General features: G+C 38.1%; 1 protein-coding gene across 3 annotated transcripts in view; it reads left to right on the top strand.

Moving 5' to 3' along the window:
- Window positions 1-14742, top strand: part of PRKG1 (protein kinase cGMP-dependent 1) — an 892904-nt gene that overhangs the window by 538723 nt on the left and 339439 nt on the right. For all 3 annotated transcript variants that reach the window (XM_084633959.1, XM_084633958.1, XM_084633960.1), the window contains exon 4: window positions 10551-10656. In XM_084633959.1, the coding sequence (XP_084490085.1) occupies window positions 10551-10656 (106 nt within the window). The remainder of the gene's footprint in view (window positions 1-10550; window positions 10657-14742) is intronic.

Genomic DNA, 14742 nt, shown 5'->3' with positions numbered 1-14742 from the left:
TTCAAACATTTGGCTTACTTTTGAACAGCAATTGCCATCGCTGCTCCAAGTGAGCTATGTTGGTGTTTTGATATTCCCATTCAGAGTATATCATGGTTTTGTAATGCACATATGTGTACATTTCTGAGATATTTGAACTCAGCTCCCTGGAGATAACATTTATCTCATAGAACTAAACAAAAAGGATTAAAATGTCAAGGTAGGAAATGGAAAGCTAGGGTAAATGGCATAAGCTAACACAGATCAACCTAACATAGGCCTTTATTATCTGCTTAAGCTTAAATCATTTCAGAAGGCTTGTAAAAGTTTACATCTTACTTCACTTGACGACGATTATTGTGAAGTGTTTATAATTACAAGGTAAATCCTGTCCTTTGCTGCACAATAGTAATGGGTGTTGACACCTGCCCTCAGTGCACACATGCAAAAGTGGGATAGAATTCCAACACAGCCGTAGTTAGAGCTAAAAATCCCAGTGGGATTCAATTGCCACAATTAGACAGGGTATCTGCTGGTTAGGAACCATAGTCATATACCCAGCACACATACATCCATCACTGGAAATTTTTAAGAGGTTAGACAAACACCTGTTAGGGATGGTCTAGATCAGGGGTAGGCAAACCTTTTGGCCCGAGAGCCACATCTGGGTAGGGAAATTGCTTGCAGGGCCATGAATGTAGGGCTGGGGCAATGGGTGGCATGCGGGAGGGAGTGCGGGGTGTGGGAGGGGTTGCAGTGTGCAGGAAGGGGCTCAGGGCAAGGGCCTGGGGCAGAGGAGAGGTGTGGGGTATACAAGGAGGCTCAGGGAAGGGGGTTGGGGTGCAGGAGGGGGTGCAAAGTGAGGGAGGGGGTTGGGGTGCAGGGAGGGGTGCAGACTGCAGGAGGGGGCTCAGGGCAGAGGGTTGGGGTGCAGGAGGGGTGCAGAGTATAGGAGGGGGTTGGGGTGCATGCAGGGGGCTCAGGGCAGGAACTTGGGCTGCGGGGTGCAGGAGAGGTTTGGTCTCTTGCCCATCGCCACTTACCTGGAGCACCTTCAGGGTGGCCCCAGCCCCACGCCGCTCCAGGAAGCGGCTGGCACACATCCCTGTGGCCCCTGGGGGATGGGGAGCAGAGAGCTCCCCATGTTGCACTTGCCTGACGGTACCTCCCCCGAAGCTCCCATTGGTCATGGCTCTCCACTGAAGTGTAGATGTGCTCTAGGAGGTGCAGGCCAATGGGAGTTTTGGGGGTGGGTGTGGGGTACTCACAGGCAAGTGAAGCGCATGGAGCAGTCTGCCTCCCCCCACCCCTCCAGGGGCCGCAGGGACATGGTGCTGGCCGCTTCCCGGAGCGGTGTGGGGCCCACAGCACCATGGGGTGGCAATCCCGTGGGCCAGATCCAAAGCTCTGAAGGGCCAGATCCAGCCCGCGTGCAGTAGTTTGCCCACCCCTGGTCTACATAATACTTAGTCCTGCCATGAGTGCAGGGTACTGGGCTAGATGACCTCTTGAGGTCCCTTCCAGTCCTACTATTCTATGATTCTGTATTAAGTATTACAACACACGCTAGCCTGACATGAACAATAGCTCCTTTTAGGAGCTATGGAGGTGCATCATTCAGTGAGATGCTCCTTGGCAGAATGGCTTTCGTACACACTGTAACTTCGGTGGTGTTCTGATTCTCTCCCCTTTTCCTTTCCTCTTATCCCCTCTTTGCTTAGAGAGGTTTGGACATGTAAGGGTACATCTACACTACAACTGGGAGCATATCTGGGATCAGGACAGGTGACAGCTTGGGTTAGTTACCTAAGTACAACCCCCCCTGGACACTCTGGGTCTGTACTTGGACAACTATACATCTGTTTTTAGCACTCGAGGTCGAATAGAGCTAGCATGTCTATCTATTCATACTGAAAAGCACATTCCCAGCTGAAGTGTAGATGTGCTCTAGGAGGTGAAGTTTAATCCTTGGAATGCAATAAGTGAACTGTTTTCATAGCTTTCTGTGCATTTTATCAGTTTTGGTTACTGACAATTTTTCCTAATACCAGAAAATGAAAAAAAGCAGATTCTTGGTTTATTTTGTTGAAGAACAACTGTAGTCTCTGTCTGACTGAAAAAAAAATGCATTAATGTTTTCCTGGGTCTCTGCAGCATAGCTTTATCTTTAGTCATTCAAATATAAAATTATTATACCTTTTGCAGAATATTGGATGACAATTTACTACTATAGATTTCAGTTAGGGGAAGCAGTGAGAAGACATTAGTATTAGAATAAACTCATATTCTTACTCACCAGTATTAGAAATTGGAACAAAAGTGTTTTAGAGTGCCGTCACTTATCTTTTTATTCTACTCCAACTAAGTACGTTCTCTCCATAGCACTTTTTGTAATATCCATACTTGGAGTCTGCTGGTAGTTCATTCATGAGGTATCTGGAAGGGTAAAATAATTTAATGTGGTGCTTCTATTTAGTTAGATGGGCATATGCTTTTCATCATTATTTTATATGATATAAACTATATAACATGAGTAGCTGAAAACCAAGGTCTCCTAGATCAAAGTAATTTTACAATAATTCCTCAGAAACTTATGATAAAAAAAAGGAAATTGCTTAAATTTCTGTTGGAAAGTTTTACAACTTGCTCCTTCCAAAACAACCCCAAAGACCTGAAGATGCTAATATTTATTGTACCTGTTGTTTACATATATACGCTTCATTACGGTACTCACAGATCATTTGAACAACTCTTTGGATATAGAAGGTGTTACGTTCAGGGGCATAGTCCAGACCAGTGAGGGGTGGTGTGAGCACCTCAAAATGCTCTGTTGCTGTGGTTCTTTTGTCAGGATGCTTCCAGCCCAGCATACAAGCATGCAGTACTTTGAGTGTCTGTGTCCTTTTTGGCCCTAGTTCAGTGCTCTGACCCCAGCAGCCTGCCTACATCACAATGTCCCCACTTTAGTCTCTATAACCCAGTTACTACATGCAGGGGAGACACCAACATGCTCCCAGTCCCGAGTATTCCCTGTGCTGTCTGCCCTGAAGTGTTCAGCCTTTTCCTGGAATACTCAGAGGAATAATAATATGGTTTGTTCGCTACTTTTAGAGAGACAAAAGCATATCACAGCTTATTAACTTAACTAGAGTAAATATACCCTTTGTTGTAAACAAGTTTATTAACAAAAGGACATAGCTTAAGTGATACCAAGTAGAAGGAATAAAGTTAGAAAGGCTTACAAACTAACAAAAGTAAAACTATGATTTCTAATGGTTAAGACCTAACTTAAGAAGCTACAGTCTTTGTTCAAGGTCCTTACAAATCTTCTGTGCCCAGAGACTTCAACCCCCATGGTTGAAGGACCCATCTTTCTCAGCTTGCAAGAGCTCTAGCCCTTGTGTATGTCCAGTGATGGATACCAAGATGGCTTCTCCTCTCCCATTTTATATCTTCCCAAACTTACTGTTTTATTCCCAAACTCGGGATATCATCACGCTGTTCTTCCCTTCCTGTGGACTTCCCATCCTCCAGCTGATTTGTATGTAAATAGGGCTTCCATTGTTTTTGGTCACCAACTTTAAAGCATAATATCATTAAGTATCCATATTTCCTCATATAGTGTTAATACATGCATATCTTTCACAATCATATTCATCACCAGTGTGTCAGTAGTTTTCAGAAAAGACCTTGCTTGGTACCCTTTTATAATACAGTAATATTGTACACAAGCAGTTGATTAAATGACTTACCATTTGATGTTCAGTCCCCCGGTTTCTATAGCCCAGGTAAAATTTCTCCCTGCTGCTGGGATATAGATGCCATGCTGTCTAATCCCCCGTGGAATAATTTTGTTTATCTTATACATAAATCAACCTTCATTGTGTCTTCCCAATGAGCAGGCTGGACAAACAAACAAATACATGTTCCTTTGCAAGGGTAGACTGGCTTATGCATTGCTTGCCAAACACATTTTAAAAACTAAATTCTAGCACATATTCATAACTTTTTGCACATATCCTGTGCATACATCACAGAAGAATATTAATGATCAGTGAGTTATTAGTGTTCCAATGACATGCCACCTTTTAGTGCAGATTATGACAACATTGTGTTAGGAGCAGTGAGTGTGTCAGGCGTGACCAGAGCTGCTGATAGAATGGTGATCCACAAATGGGCCTGTGTGTTACAGTAGGCTAAAAACTACACTGAGAACATGAACTCAATATACTATCCCAGGCAATGAGTACATTTCAATTCCAATAAAATATTCAGCTAGTGTTGTAATTTATTTGTGATTGAGTCACTCAGTGATCCTTGGAAAAAATTAAAAGGTTTCACTAAGCAAATGAAAACTGGAATAGATAAGAAATTGTATGAGCAGCCTCAAGAATTTAGCTTCTTTTAAAATACTACAGCTGTTTAGTGTTTTATCCGTAGGGGTTTGTCTGTATGGTGAAGCTATTGCAAAATAAACTAGGGTGTGAATTTAAAGTATTTTAAAGTGTGCTTCCCAGTTCAGATGGACAGATATGCATTCACTCTGCTCAAGCTAGCACACTAAAAATAACAGTGTAGCCAAGGGTAGCACTGGTGGTGACTTGGGCTAGCCATCTGAGTACAAACCTGATTCCCCACCCATCCTTGGCTATGTACTTAGCAGCTAGCCCGAGCAGCTGCCTGTGCTACCCCGGCCACACTGCTATTTTTAGTGTACTAGCTCAAGCAGAGCTAGCTCACATCTATCTACCCAAGCTGGGAAGCACACTTCCAGCTACAGCACAGACATCTTCTAACCATTCTTTTTTTGTGGTTTAGAGCATATCAAGAGCTATTCTGGGCTGTTTCCCCATGTAGCCAAGTCCTAAATCTTGTGATTCTCTATCCACTGAGCCCTCTGAGATTTGACTTCGATTGGCAGAAAAATACACTGTTAAAGAAAATTTCATCAGAAAATATAAAAATCACATTTCTCTTCATATGCGGTGTTTGAATAAAGGAAGTTTATCAGGTTATAAATTAATTTAGATGGACATTAACATAGCACGTTATCACTTAATCTTTTCAGTTAATTCCACCATTTTATCTTCTTTCTTTGCATTTACTTTTGTGACACTTAGGGTACGTCTACATTTTGAGCTGGGGGTGTGATTCCTACTTCAAGGAGATAGAAGCGACCTTTGATCAAACTAGCATGCTTAAAATAGACTATAGCTGCAACAGTTCAAGCAGCAGGATGGGCTAGCCACCTTGAGTATGTGCCTAGGGTCTTTGACAGGCACATTCTTCCACAACATAATTTGGAGAGTCTAAAACCTTGTAAACGCTGCTTTTGGTGGTTTCATTATGGGGATAACAGAATTCTTAATTAACCATTGTAGCAAGTGAATGTCATTCCTATTGATTAGGACATCATAAAAAATAAATAACAGAGTTACTGCTAATGGACACACTACTAACATAACAGACATTTCATTTTAACAAAATAAAAATGGAAGTTCCCTAAAAGCAGTATATTCAATTGTATTTTTAAACTATTGGTTGTATCTGTATGTCGAAGAGCTCTCATCACTATAGATTAATTGAAGATTTACATATGCATTGCTTATTAATATATAAGGGAATTTCAGGGTCTAAATAATAAAATGATGCACAAATGTACTTCTCATTCAAAAAGAGTGATGATATTTTAAAAAAACTGTACGTTGTTGAAAATCAGCTCTCTACCAGAAATTGTAACACTAGCTCATATCTGCCAAGAATTAAGGGCTAGTCTATGTGAACATTTTGATCACATGAAGCTGAGATGCGACTGTCCCTGTGGAACCTGCTGATGCACACTGACAGTTCATTAGTGTGCTTTGATTCAACCCCCAACTGTCCGCAATCTATATGCTCTGACAGACAGACAAACCCGAAGTCCCAGCAATTTCATTTGTTACCAGCAGTTTCCATTTTCTCTTCCTTTTGGGGACACAATGTGATGAGTCAGCCACTACTGTTGACATGATGTAGGGTACACATATATAAAATATAGGCTGGTATAAAGACCTATATCTGGGTTGGATTAATTCAGACTGTGTGAATGCAAATGGCAATTACCCAGGAATTTTATTGTATTTGTTAATAACTATTATCAGATAAAGCAATTGCTTCCTTGTCTACATGAAACTTTAATTGTTTTATTTTGCACATATCTAAAGCATTTTAATGTGTAATCTTGGAGCATTACTGGCGTTCAGGGACATTTGGTCACATAAACATACAGGGTCTTATTTTCAGAAGTCATAGGAATTGTGGATGCTCTGCACCTCTGAAGATGAGATCCACAGAACTATGCATTACAAAATCATGAGTGAGCATACTCTCTTCTTGTTCACATTAATATTTTATTTTCATTCTTGGACCCTGACTCATATAGTTTTGGCAATATCTATGGCCTTCAGAATTTCTCTATTTGCAGTTCACTATAATTCTTTACTGTCTCTTTATATTCTTATTGATGGCTGACAATTCTGCATTTGAATGAGAGCAATGTGTTTTGTTTAGGAAGAGAAACGATGCCTAGCAGAAAGGCAAATCACATTTTCAATTACATTTGACTAGAATTGGGAATTTGGAGTACATAGGAACTTATTTTGAGAACTCCCAGACAAAAAATAAATAAAAGTGGAATTATGGTTGAGAGTACATAAAATATATTAGAGATATTATAATTATCTCAAAATCCAAGCATTATTAACTAAGGAAATTCAGATTCTTAAACTTAAATTCTTAAACTTAAAAGAAATCCAAAATATTAAAATATGGAAGTGCACAATTAGGCACCCAAACAACCTTAACTTTGCTCTGTAGTGACATTATGCAATAACCATATATTATGATGAAGACATATAGTTTGTGGTGCTAGATTAGATGCAATTGATTTTTGAAGACACATTCAATGTTTTCTGCCTCATGATGTTTAGATGACCTATCCTTTATAAGAAGTCTTGAGCCCCTTTTTCTGATCACAGATTACCTGCACACCTCCATACTTGTTGAATTAATCTAGAATCATAGAATTGTAGGACTGGAAGGGACCTCATCTAGTCCAGTCCCCTGCACTCATGGCAGGACTAAGCATTATCTAGACCATCCCTAACAGATGTTCGGAGATTTTTAAGAGCAGGTTAGACAAAGACGGAGATTCCACAACTGCCCTAGGCAATTTATTCCAGTGCTTAACCACTCTGACAATTAGGAAGTTTTTCCTAATGTCCAACCTAAACCGCCCTTGCTGCAATTTAAGCCCATTGCTTCTTGTCCTATCCTCAGAGGTTAACAAGAACAGTTTACCTCCCTCCTCCTTGTAACAGCCTCTAATGTACTTGAAAACCATTATCATGTCCCTCCTTAGTCTTCTCTTCTCCAAACTAAACAAACACAATTTTTTCAATCTTCCCTCATAGCTCATGCTTTCTAAACCTTTAATCATTGTTTTGCTCCTCTCTGGACTTCCTCTAGTTTGTTCACATCTTTCCTGAAATTTAGCACCCAGAACTGGACACAATACTCCATTTGAGTCTTAATCACCGCAGAGTAGAGTGGAAGAATTATTTCTTGTGTCTTGCTCACAACACTTCTGCTAATACATCCCAGAATGACACTTGGTTTTTTTTGTGAACGGTGTTACACTGTTCACTCATATTTAGCTTATGATCCACTATGACCCCCATATCCTTTTCTGCAATACTCTTTTCCAGGTAGTCCTTTCCCATTTTGTATATGTGCGACCGATTGTTCCTTCCTAAGTGGAGTACTTTGCATTTGTCCTTATTGAATTCCATCCTATTTATTTCAGACGATTTCTCCAGTTTGTCCAGATCATTTTGAATTTTAATCCTAGCCTCCAAAGCACTTTCATCCCCTCCCATCTTGGTATTTCTGAAAACTTTATAAGTGTACTCTCTATGCCATTATCTAAATCATTGATGAATATATTGAACAGAACCGGAGCCAGAACTGATCCCTGCAGGACCCCACTCGATATGCCCTTCCAGCTTGACTGGGAAATCACTGATAACTACTCCCTGTGAATGATTTTCTAACCAGTTATGCACCCATTTTATAATAGCACCATCTAGATTGTACTTCTCTAGTTTGTTTATGAGAAGGTCATGTGAGACAGCATCAAAAGCCTTACTAAAGTCAATATATACCATATCCACCACTTCCTCCCATTCACAAGTCTTGTTACCCTGTCAAAGAAAGCTATTAGGTTGATTTGACATGATTTTTTCTGAACAAATCCATGCTGACTCTTACTTATTACCTTATTATCTTCTAAGTGTTTGCAAATTGATTGCTTAATTATTTCCTCTGTTATCTTTCCGGGTACTGAAGTTAAGCTGACTGTCCTGTAATTCCCCAGGTTGTCCTTATTTCCCTTTTTATAGATTGGCACTACATTTGCCCTTTTCCAGTCCTCTGAAATCTCTCCTGTCTTCCGTGACTTCTTGAAGATAATCACTAATGGTTCAGATATCTCCTCAGTCAGCTCCTTGAGTATTCTAGGATGCATTTCATCAGGCATTGGTGACTTGAAGACATCTAACTTGTCAAAGTAATTTTTAACTTATTCTTTCCATATTTTAGCCTCATTTTCACTGGCATTCACTATGTTAGATATCCAGTCACTCCTAACCTTTTTGGTGAAAACTGAAACAAAAAAGCCTGTTAGCACTTCTACCATTTCCACATTTTCTGGTATTGTGTCCCCCCCCACCCCCCTTCACTGAGTAACAGGCCTACCCTTGGTCTTCCTCTTGTTTCTAATGTATTTGTAGAATGTTTTTTTATTACCCTTTTACGTCTCTAGCTAGTTTAATCTCATTTTGTGCGTTGGCTTTTCTAATTTAGTCCCTATATACTAATCTAATGTGAAAATAATAAAAATTTTCAACATGGCCACTACAGCACTGCAGGTGTGTATTTTCTCATAAATATTTGAGCCGGTATTTGTGATGCTTTTGCTTTCTGCAAATGTTATAGTTGATAAAACTCACAAATATGAATATTTGTGAATTAGAGGAGATGTGAATATCAGCTAAGTGATTTTATGGCTTTTATCCCCAAGAATATTTGTGAATTCTTTATGCCTAATTCCATTTCCCATAGTTTCCCTCTACTGGATATGAAGTTTGCTTGAGTTACTTCCCAAAAGCAAAAGTAGAAGTGTGGTGCTCTTTAAAGAGGAATTCTGATTCTCTACGTATTCTTTTAAGCGCAGCCCCATTAGAAATTTTTGTATAACCAAATTTCTAAGTTAATGTATGTAAAATGAAATTTGAATTTATTATCTAAACCAAGTCAGAGGTGATACTCTCAGAGGACCATTTTGGAGCCTGCATCTGTGCTTTCACTTCAAGTGAGAATACAACTTTAATATGAATTATTTTCCTCTCTCACATTGAGCACTCCTATTCCCATAAGACAGTACAGTTGTCTGAACATGCAACAACAGTAATACTTTTAATTGTAGTGTACATTTTCTGAAGTCACTGTTAAACTTTCACAAATAATTTCTACAAATGATCATTTAATCTGTCTACAGCAGGAATTTTAGAAATATCATAGTACAGGTGCTTCTTAATACAGAGGTTGATCTCATGGCCACTGTACAGCCACCTCAGCTCCTGTTGTGTAGACCTTCTCCCCTCTCATTTATGATTGTGAGACATCCCTGTGGCAACTACAGCATTTGCCTCTGAAGAAAAATATTTAATTCACTTTTAGCTGTCTCATAATGCAATTTGACAGATGAGAATAGGAAAGAGAGTCAGCACCATGAGATCAGCCAGCTCTGTGTGGATGAATGAAAGTGCTTTGTGGACCACAAGTGTTCCTCATTCTCTAGTTGGGGACTTCTGCTATAAAGCATATGATGTGTTTTAATAATCCATGATTGAGAAACACTGGAATTTGTCATAGACACTGAAACCAAAGTTTGGGGGATAAATCCTCATTAAAGCAGGTTTCCCCATCCCCTTTAAAAGTGTTCTAACATGAAGATATAGTAGGACAGGGTTCTTGAAAAACCCTTTGACGCCGGTGGAAATTTTACCATTTACCTTGATGACAGTAGGATCAAATCCTACTTAACTTTGTTCCCTCTAAATCATGGATAAGTCTAAATCAATTCTCAAATCATGTGGTATCAGTAATAGTGTATATGACATAACTTATTGTAGTGATTAATAGAGCCCCTTTTTTCCTTTCCTTCACCATACACTGTAAAAACTTCCTATGTGTATTTACTCCAACACTTTCAGATGACACAGTTCTTCCTAAGGCATTTTCCCAAAAACCCACATACCATGATGAGATCTTTGAGTAAAATTAGATCTGTTTTTGGATTGTGCATGTTCAGTCCATTGCCCAGTAGATTAATTTTATGTTAATAGTTTAAGTTTGTAAAAGCTAGTAATTTCCGTGTTCTCATGAATAATTAATTTCCTCTGCAGTTCACAAAAGGTTTTTCACATTTCAGATTTGCTAATTAAATTTTCCCCTTGTCTTGTTTTTTCCAGCTCTCGTAAATGTGAAACTTTGGGCTATTGATCGGCAATGTTTTCAAACAATAATGATGAGGACAGGCCTCATCAAGCATACTGAGTATATGGAATTTTTAAAAAGGTATGGCACATGTTTACTTTTTGAAAAATACATTAAAACTCCTGTCCTCACTTATGGCTTTTGGTGAGTGCAGTGTATTGATTGTCTCCTCTTCTAATGTGTTGTTAAACCACCTATATGCCATATCATACAGAAAAAAGGAGGAACACTGGAGATAGTAGTCTTATCACTGTTCATCTTCTAATTGTAAGTTATTGGTTTGCATCATCATTTGCAAAGAGGACCACATCAGATTGCACCAAAACACAGTTTGCATTTTAAAACTGAACACTTATGAGAGTCATTCAAAACTACTTCATTAAAGAAAACACATATCAAAGAAATGAATTATAATTATAATATATACATGAATTCCCAGTAGAAAAAAAAATCTAGCTTATATGCTGTTTAGGAAATCATTCATTTTAAAGTGCATTTTTGTTCCTCTGTCAAACAGATACAAAGGCAAGTGAAACCAAGTTTTGTTGTATAGGCTTCTATGGGGAATGGGTCAGTGGACTAATATAAAGAAGTCATAAAGTGATGTCTTCTTCTTCAAACCTGAATTTAATCTTACAAATTTGATTCAGTTTCTGCAGCCATCTCAAAGCATCATAAATCTGCCTTACTTTAGTAATGCATAATGCCCCAATAACTAAGTATATTATGGCAATAAAGAATGAAGTCAGTTTTATGTTGATGAAATAAGTTTTAAAAGGCCAAACCCTGCAGTTCTTTTTCTGGAAATTTACCACTTGAGGTCAGGGTGAGATTACAGGTAGCAACTTAATCACTAAATACTTCATCACACGTTTTTTTCTAGACAACAACCTTTCCCATAGACTTTAGTGCTACTGAATCATTTCCATTCCAATGCTCGTCCTTGTCACTGTGTGTCACATACAAGGAATTGGTGAGAGACTGGATGCTATGACTGAGTTGCTGAATAAATACATGGTGGAATCACCATTTCTCTCCTCCTCATAAAGTTTTGGGTGAGCAGGGATTCTCAGATTTGGCCTCTTCCAAAAAGAAATGAATTTTATTTAATTGCTGTTTTTGATTGTTTTTCAGTTTGCTTTCAGAAGTAATCATGACTATTTCAGTAATTTTATGATTAAATTTATTTACAAGGTATTTCCAAACCAGACCCTTTTAATTAAATGCACTATATGATACAGAAGTATTGCAAACAGTAAAAATTAGTGCAATAAATACTGAACAATGTCTCTGATGAATAGACATTTTATTGACAAATTATCCTTTCTGCTCTACTTTTGTTTTCTTTTGTTCTAAGATGAAACATATATTTACCAAGATATATACTTCTTGATACTGTAACATAGTGGGGCTGCTAACATTGAGATCACAAATATTTTATATTATACAGTTTCATGTGGTTAATTTACTTTGTTTCTGACTTACTTTTCACACATTTTCTTTTTTTTAAAGTGTACGATTATAAAACCATATAAAATACATTTACCCTTTCTTTCAAAAATATAATGTATGTAGAGGTAAGCTGAACTGACTCTGGAAAATTCAAATGAGGACTCTGGAAGAAGAAGGGATCCTGTGGGGGAAAAATAGTATGTAATTATACAGTTAAAGACTGTATTATAATGGGGGGTGGGGAGAGGCAGGCAAATTAAGGTGGCACAGACAATGACAAAGATCCATAACTGGAGCAGAAATAGTTCAGCATGACTTTAGACAAACAGGGAAAGTTGTCACAGTGGGAAGGTGTAGGAATTTGACAGTCTGTTCAGAATGCCTCAGTTTCACAATAAATGTGAGGTGGAATAGTTCCACAAAGGACAGGGAGTGACATAGCTGAGAGATTAATATTGTAATTAAACTCATGGCAGAAGTGGCGGGGGGAAATATTTTCAGAGACATAAATGGCAGCTAGGTACCTAGCTGCTGTATGTGCCTTTGAAAATCTCCCCCATAGATATCTTCAACTGGGAATCAAAAAACAATTAACTGGCCTGAACAACTTCCAAGTAGGACAAAATATGTAGCAAGAGGGAATTGAGAGTACACTGGGAATTGCCAGCTTCCTAAGAACTACTTGCAAGCCTAGCCAGTAGTTTGTTTCATTCCCCCATTCTTGGTTCTCTTTCTGATTTAGTGGGTGGGTAGCTCTACCTACCAATCCTCTAATTTCTCAATAATTCACTAGTTTTGGGAATTAATTCTCTGCTTTTTAAGTCTTTCTATTGTATAAACATTTACAATGTCTCTCAACGTTTTCACTTCTTATATTTCTGTCTTTTCTTTCTACGAACATTGTATCATTCATTTCTTTGTTTCATTATGCCCCATGAGGCTTTATCTCCTTCATAAGGTTTTCCCCCTGCACGGAATGTTACCATCTTTACAAAAGTTTTCTTGAGAGAGAGAACAAAATCTCTAACTTTTTGTCACCATATTGAAGATTTTTCTAAAACCATGAACCCAGATGTTAAATGTTGCCCTTATGTATTCCAGTGGATTACAAAAGTAGATGAATGTAAGATCAGTTTTGAAGTTAAGGCTTTTTGATTCTTTTTCAAAGCATAAGCTATATACTTGTTAAGCTCTTAAGCTTTGAGCTTTAATAGAGCTTTTCAAGAAGATTGTCAAGATTAATTTGGATGCATGTTTTATAGAGCCTGCCCAGCTTTAATTCGAAGGCAAGCAGTATGAGACAGAAATTGAGAAGAGCTTTCTCATACTATTTCTGAGGTTTTTTTTCTTGCAGCCCATTACAGTGTGGTGCACTGTGTATTCATTCTTATTGGGGATGATATTTAAAAGCAGGCAAATATATTTTTCCTTAAAAGTTGATATTTAGCATTCTTACAGCTGTTTCTATCTGTTCATCATTTATAGCATGAGACAAGATATTTGCGCAAATGTCATCAAATTCATTTCCCACTTTTATCTCAAGCTCAACACAAGTAAAATTAAAGTTTTTCAGTTTTTTTATTTTTAATGAAACATACAGAACATTGTGTTTTAAGCTATATCAATCCTCATTTTTTTAATGAAGGAAACTTTACTTTAAATCCCCAAGATGAAGGTATGAAGATTTCATTTGTATAGCTTTTGTTACTAAGTTAATTGTAAAAAACTCTTGTTAAAAAACACAATGGCAATTCTTCTGACACAAATTTTCAAGTGAAACCTTGTTCACATGAATTCAGTAATAATAAAGTATTATTTTATGGTTTTGTGTTATCAAAAAGTTACAGTTCATTGCTGTGACATTACAATCATGAAATATGACAGTGTTCATCTTAATTAACATAGTTTTACTTAGCAGAAAAATGTAATAGAAATTATGCTTTTGGTGAATAAATTAAAGTATTATAAATTTGACCTACCTGAAATCCACTGTGTTCCAGACTTTTTCTTTAAATAATGTTTCCCCTTTTATACCACAATTGCCTCAAGTGGTTGGTCAATATTTGGAGTCTGGCTGGGTTGTTTCCATTAGGAGAAGCTGATGATATAAGCCAGGTATTTTTCTGGTGCAGTTCTGTTTATTTACAACGAATGAACACAAAGTCCTGTTTTCCTGAATTCCATAGGAACAAACAAAAGGGGGCAGTTTCCTTGTTCAGAAATCCAAGCCTGCCTTTCCAGAAAGTATTATGCCCAAAGGAATCCCTTTCTCTTGACTTTCTCCCAAGGCCACACTTACTGCTTTTCTTGCTTTCTTCTCACTTCCCCTTGGCTTTCTAGTTGCTTTCTGCCCCTCGTGCACATAGCGGCAACCAATCAATCCACCAGCACTTGTATTGGATTTGCAATCAGTCCCCAGAAAAACACCTCAGACCATGTGGTTTAGCTTCTACTCAGGCCTTGTCATGCTGCTGAGGCCTTGGGTGGTGGCTTTTATAGTTTCAACTGTCACCACACAATAGGGCATTTTATTTCTTCTTCCATTTAGCCTGAATGAAAGGTGCATAGTACCACCCATCAGCTTTAACCAGCTTTTTGATTGATGGCAACCATTAACATCTCCAAGTATAACAATAATATGCTATTCAGCTGATAAATTATTAAAATAGCAAATATTTTATAGGACATACAGAAAGATTTTTGTGCCCATTTGTG

Source organism: Lepidochelys olivacea (genome assembly GCF_965140295.1).
Source record: "Lepidochelys olivacea isolate rLepOli2 genome assembly, chromosome: 7".
NCBI classification, from domain to species: Eukaryota; Metazoa; Chordata; order Testudines; family Cheloniidae; genus Lepidochelys; species Lepidochelys olivacea.
The sequence above is the reverse complement of the archived record's forward strand: the minus strand, read 5'-3'. Positions and strand labels throughout refer to the sequence as shown.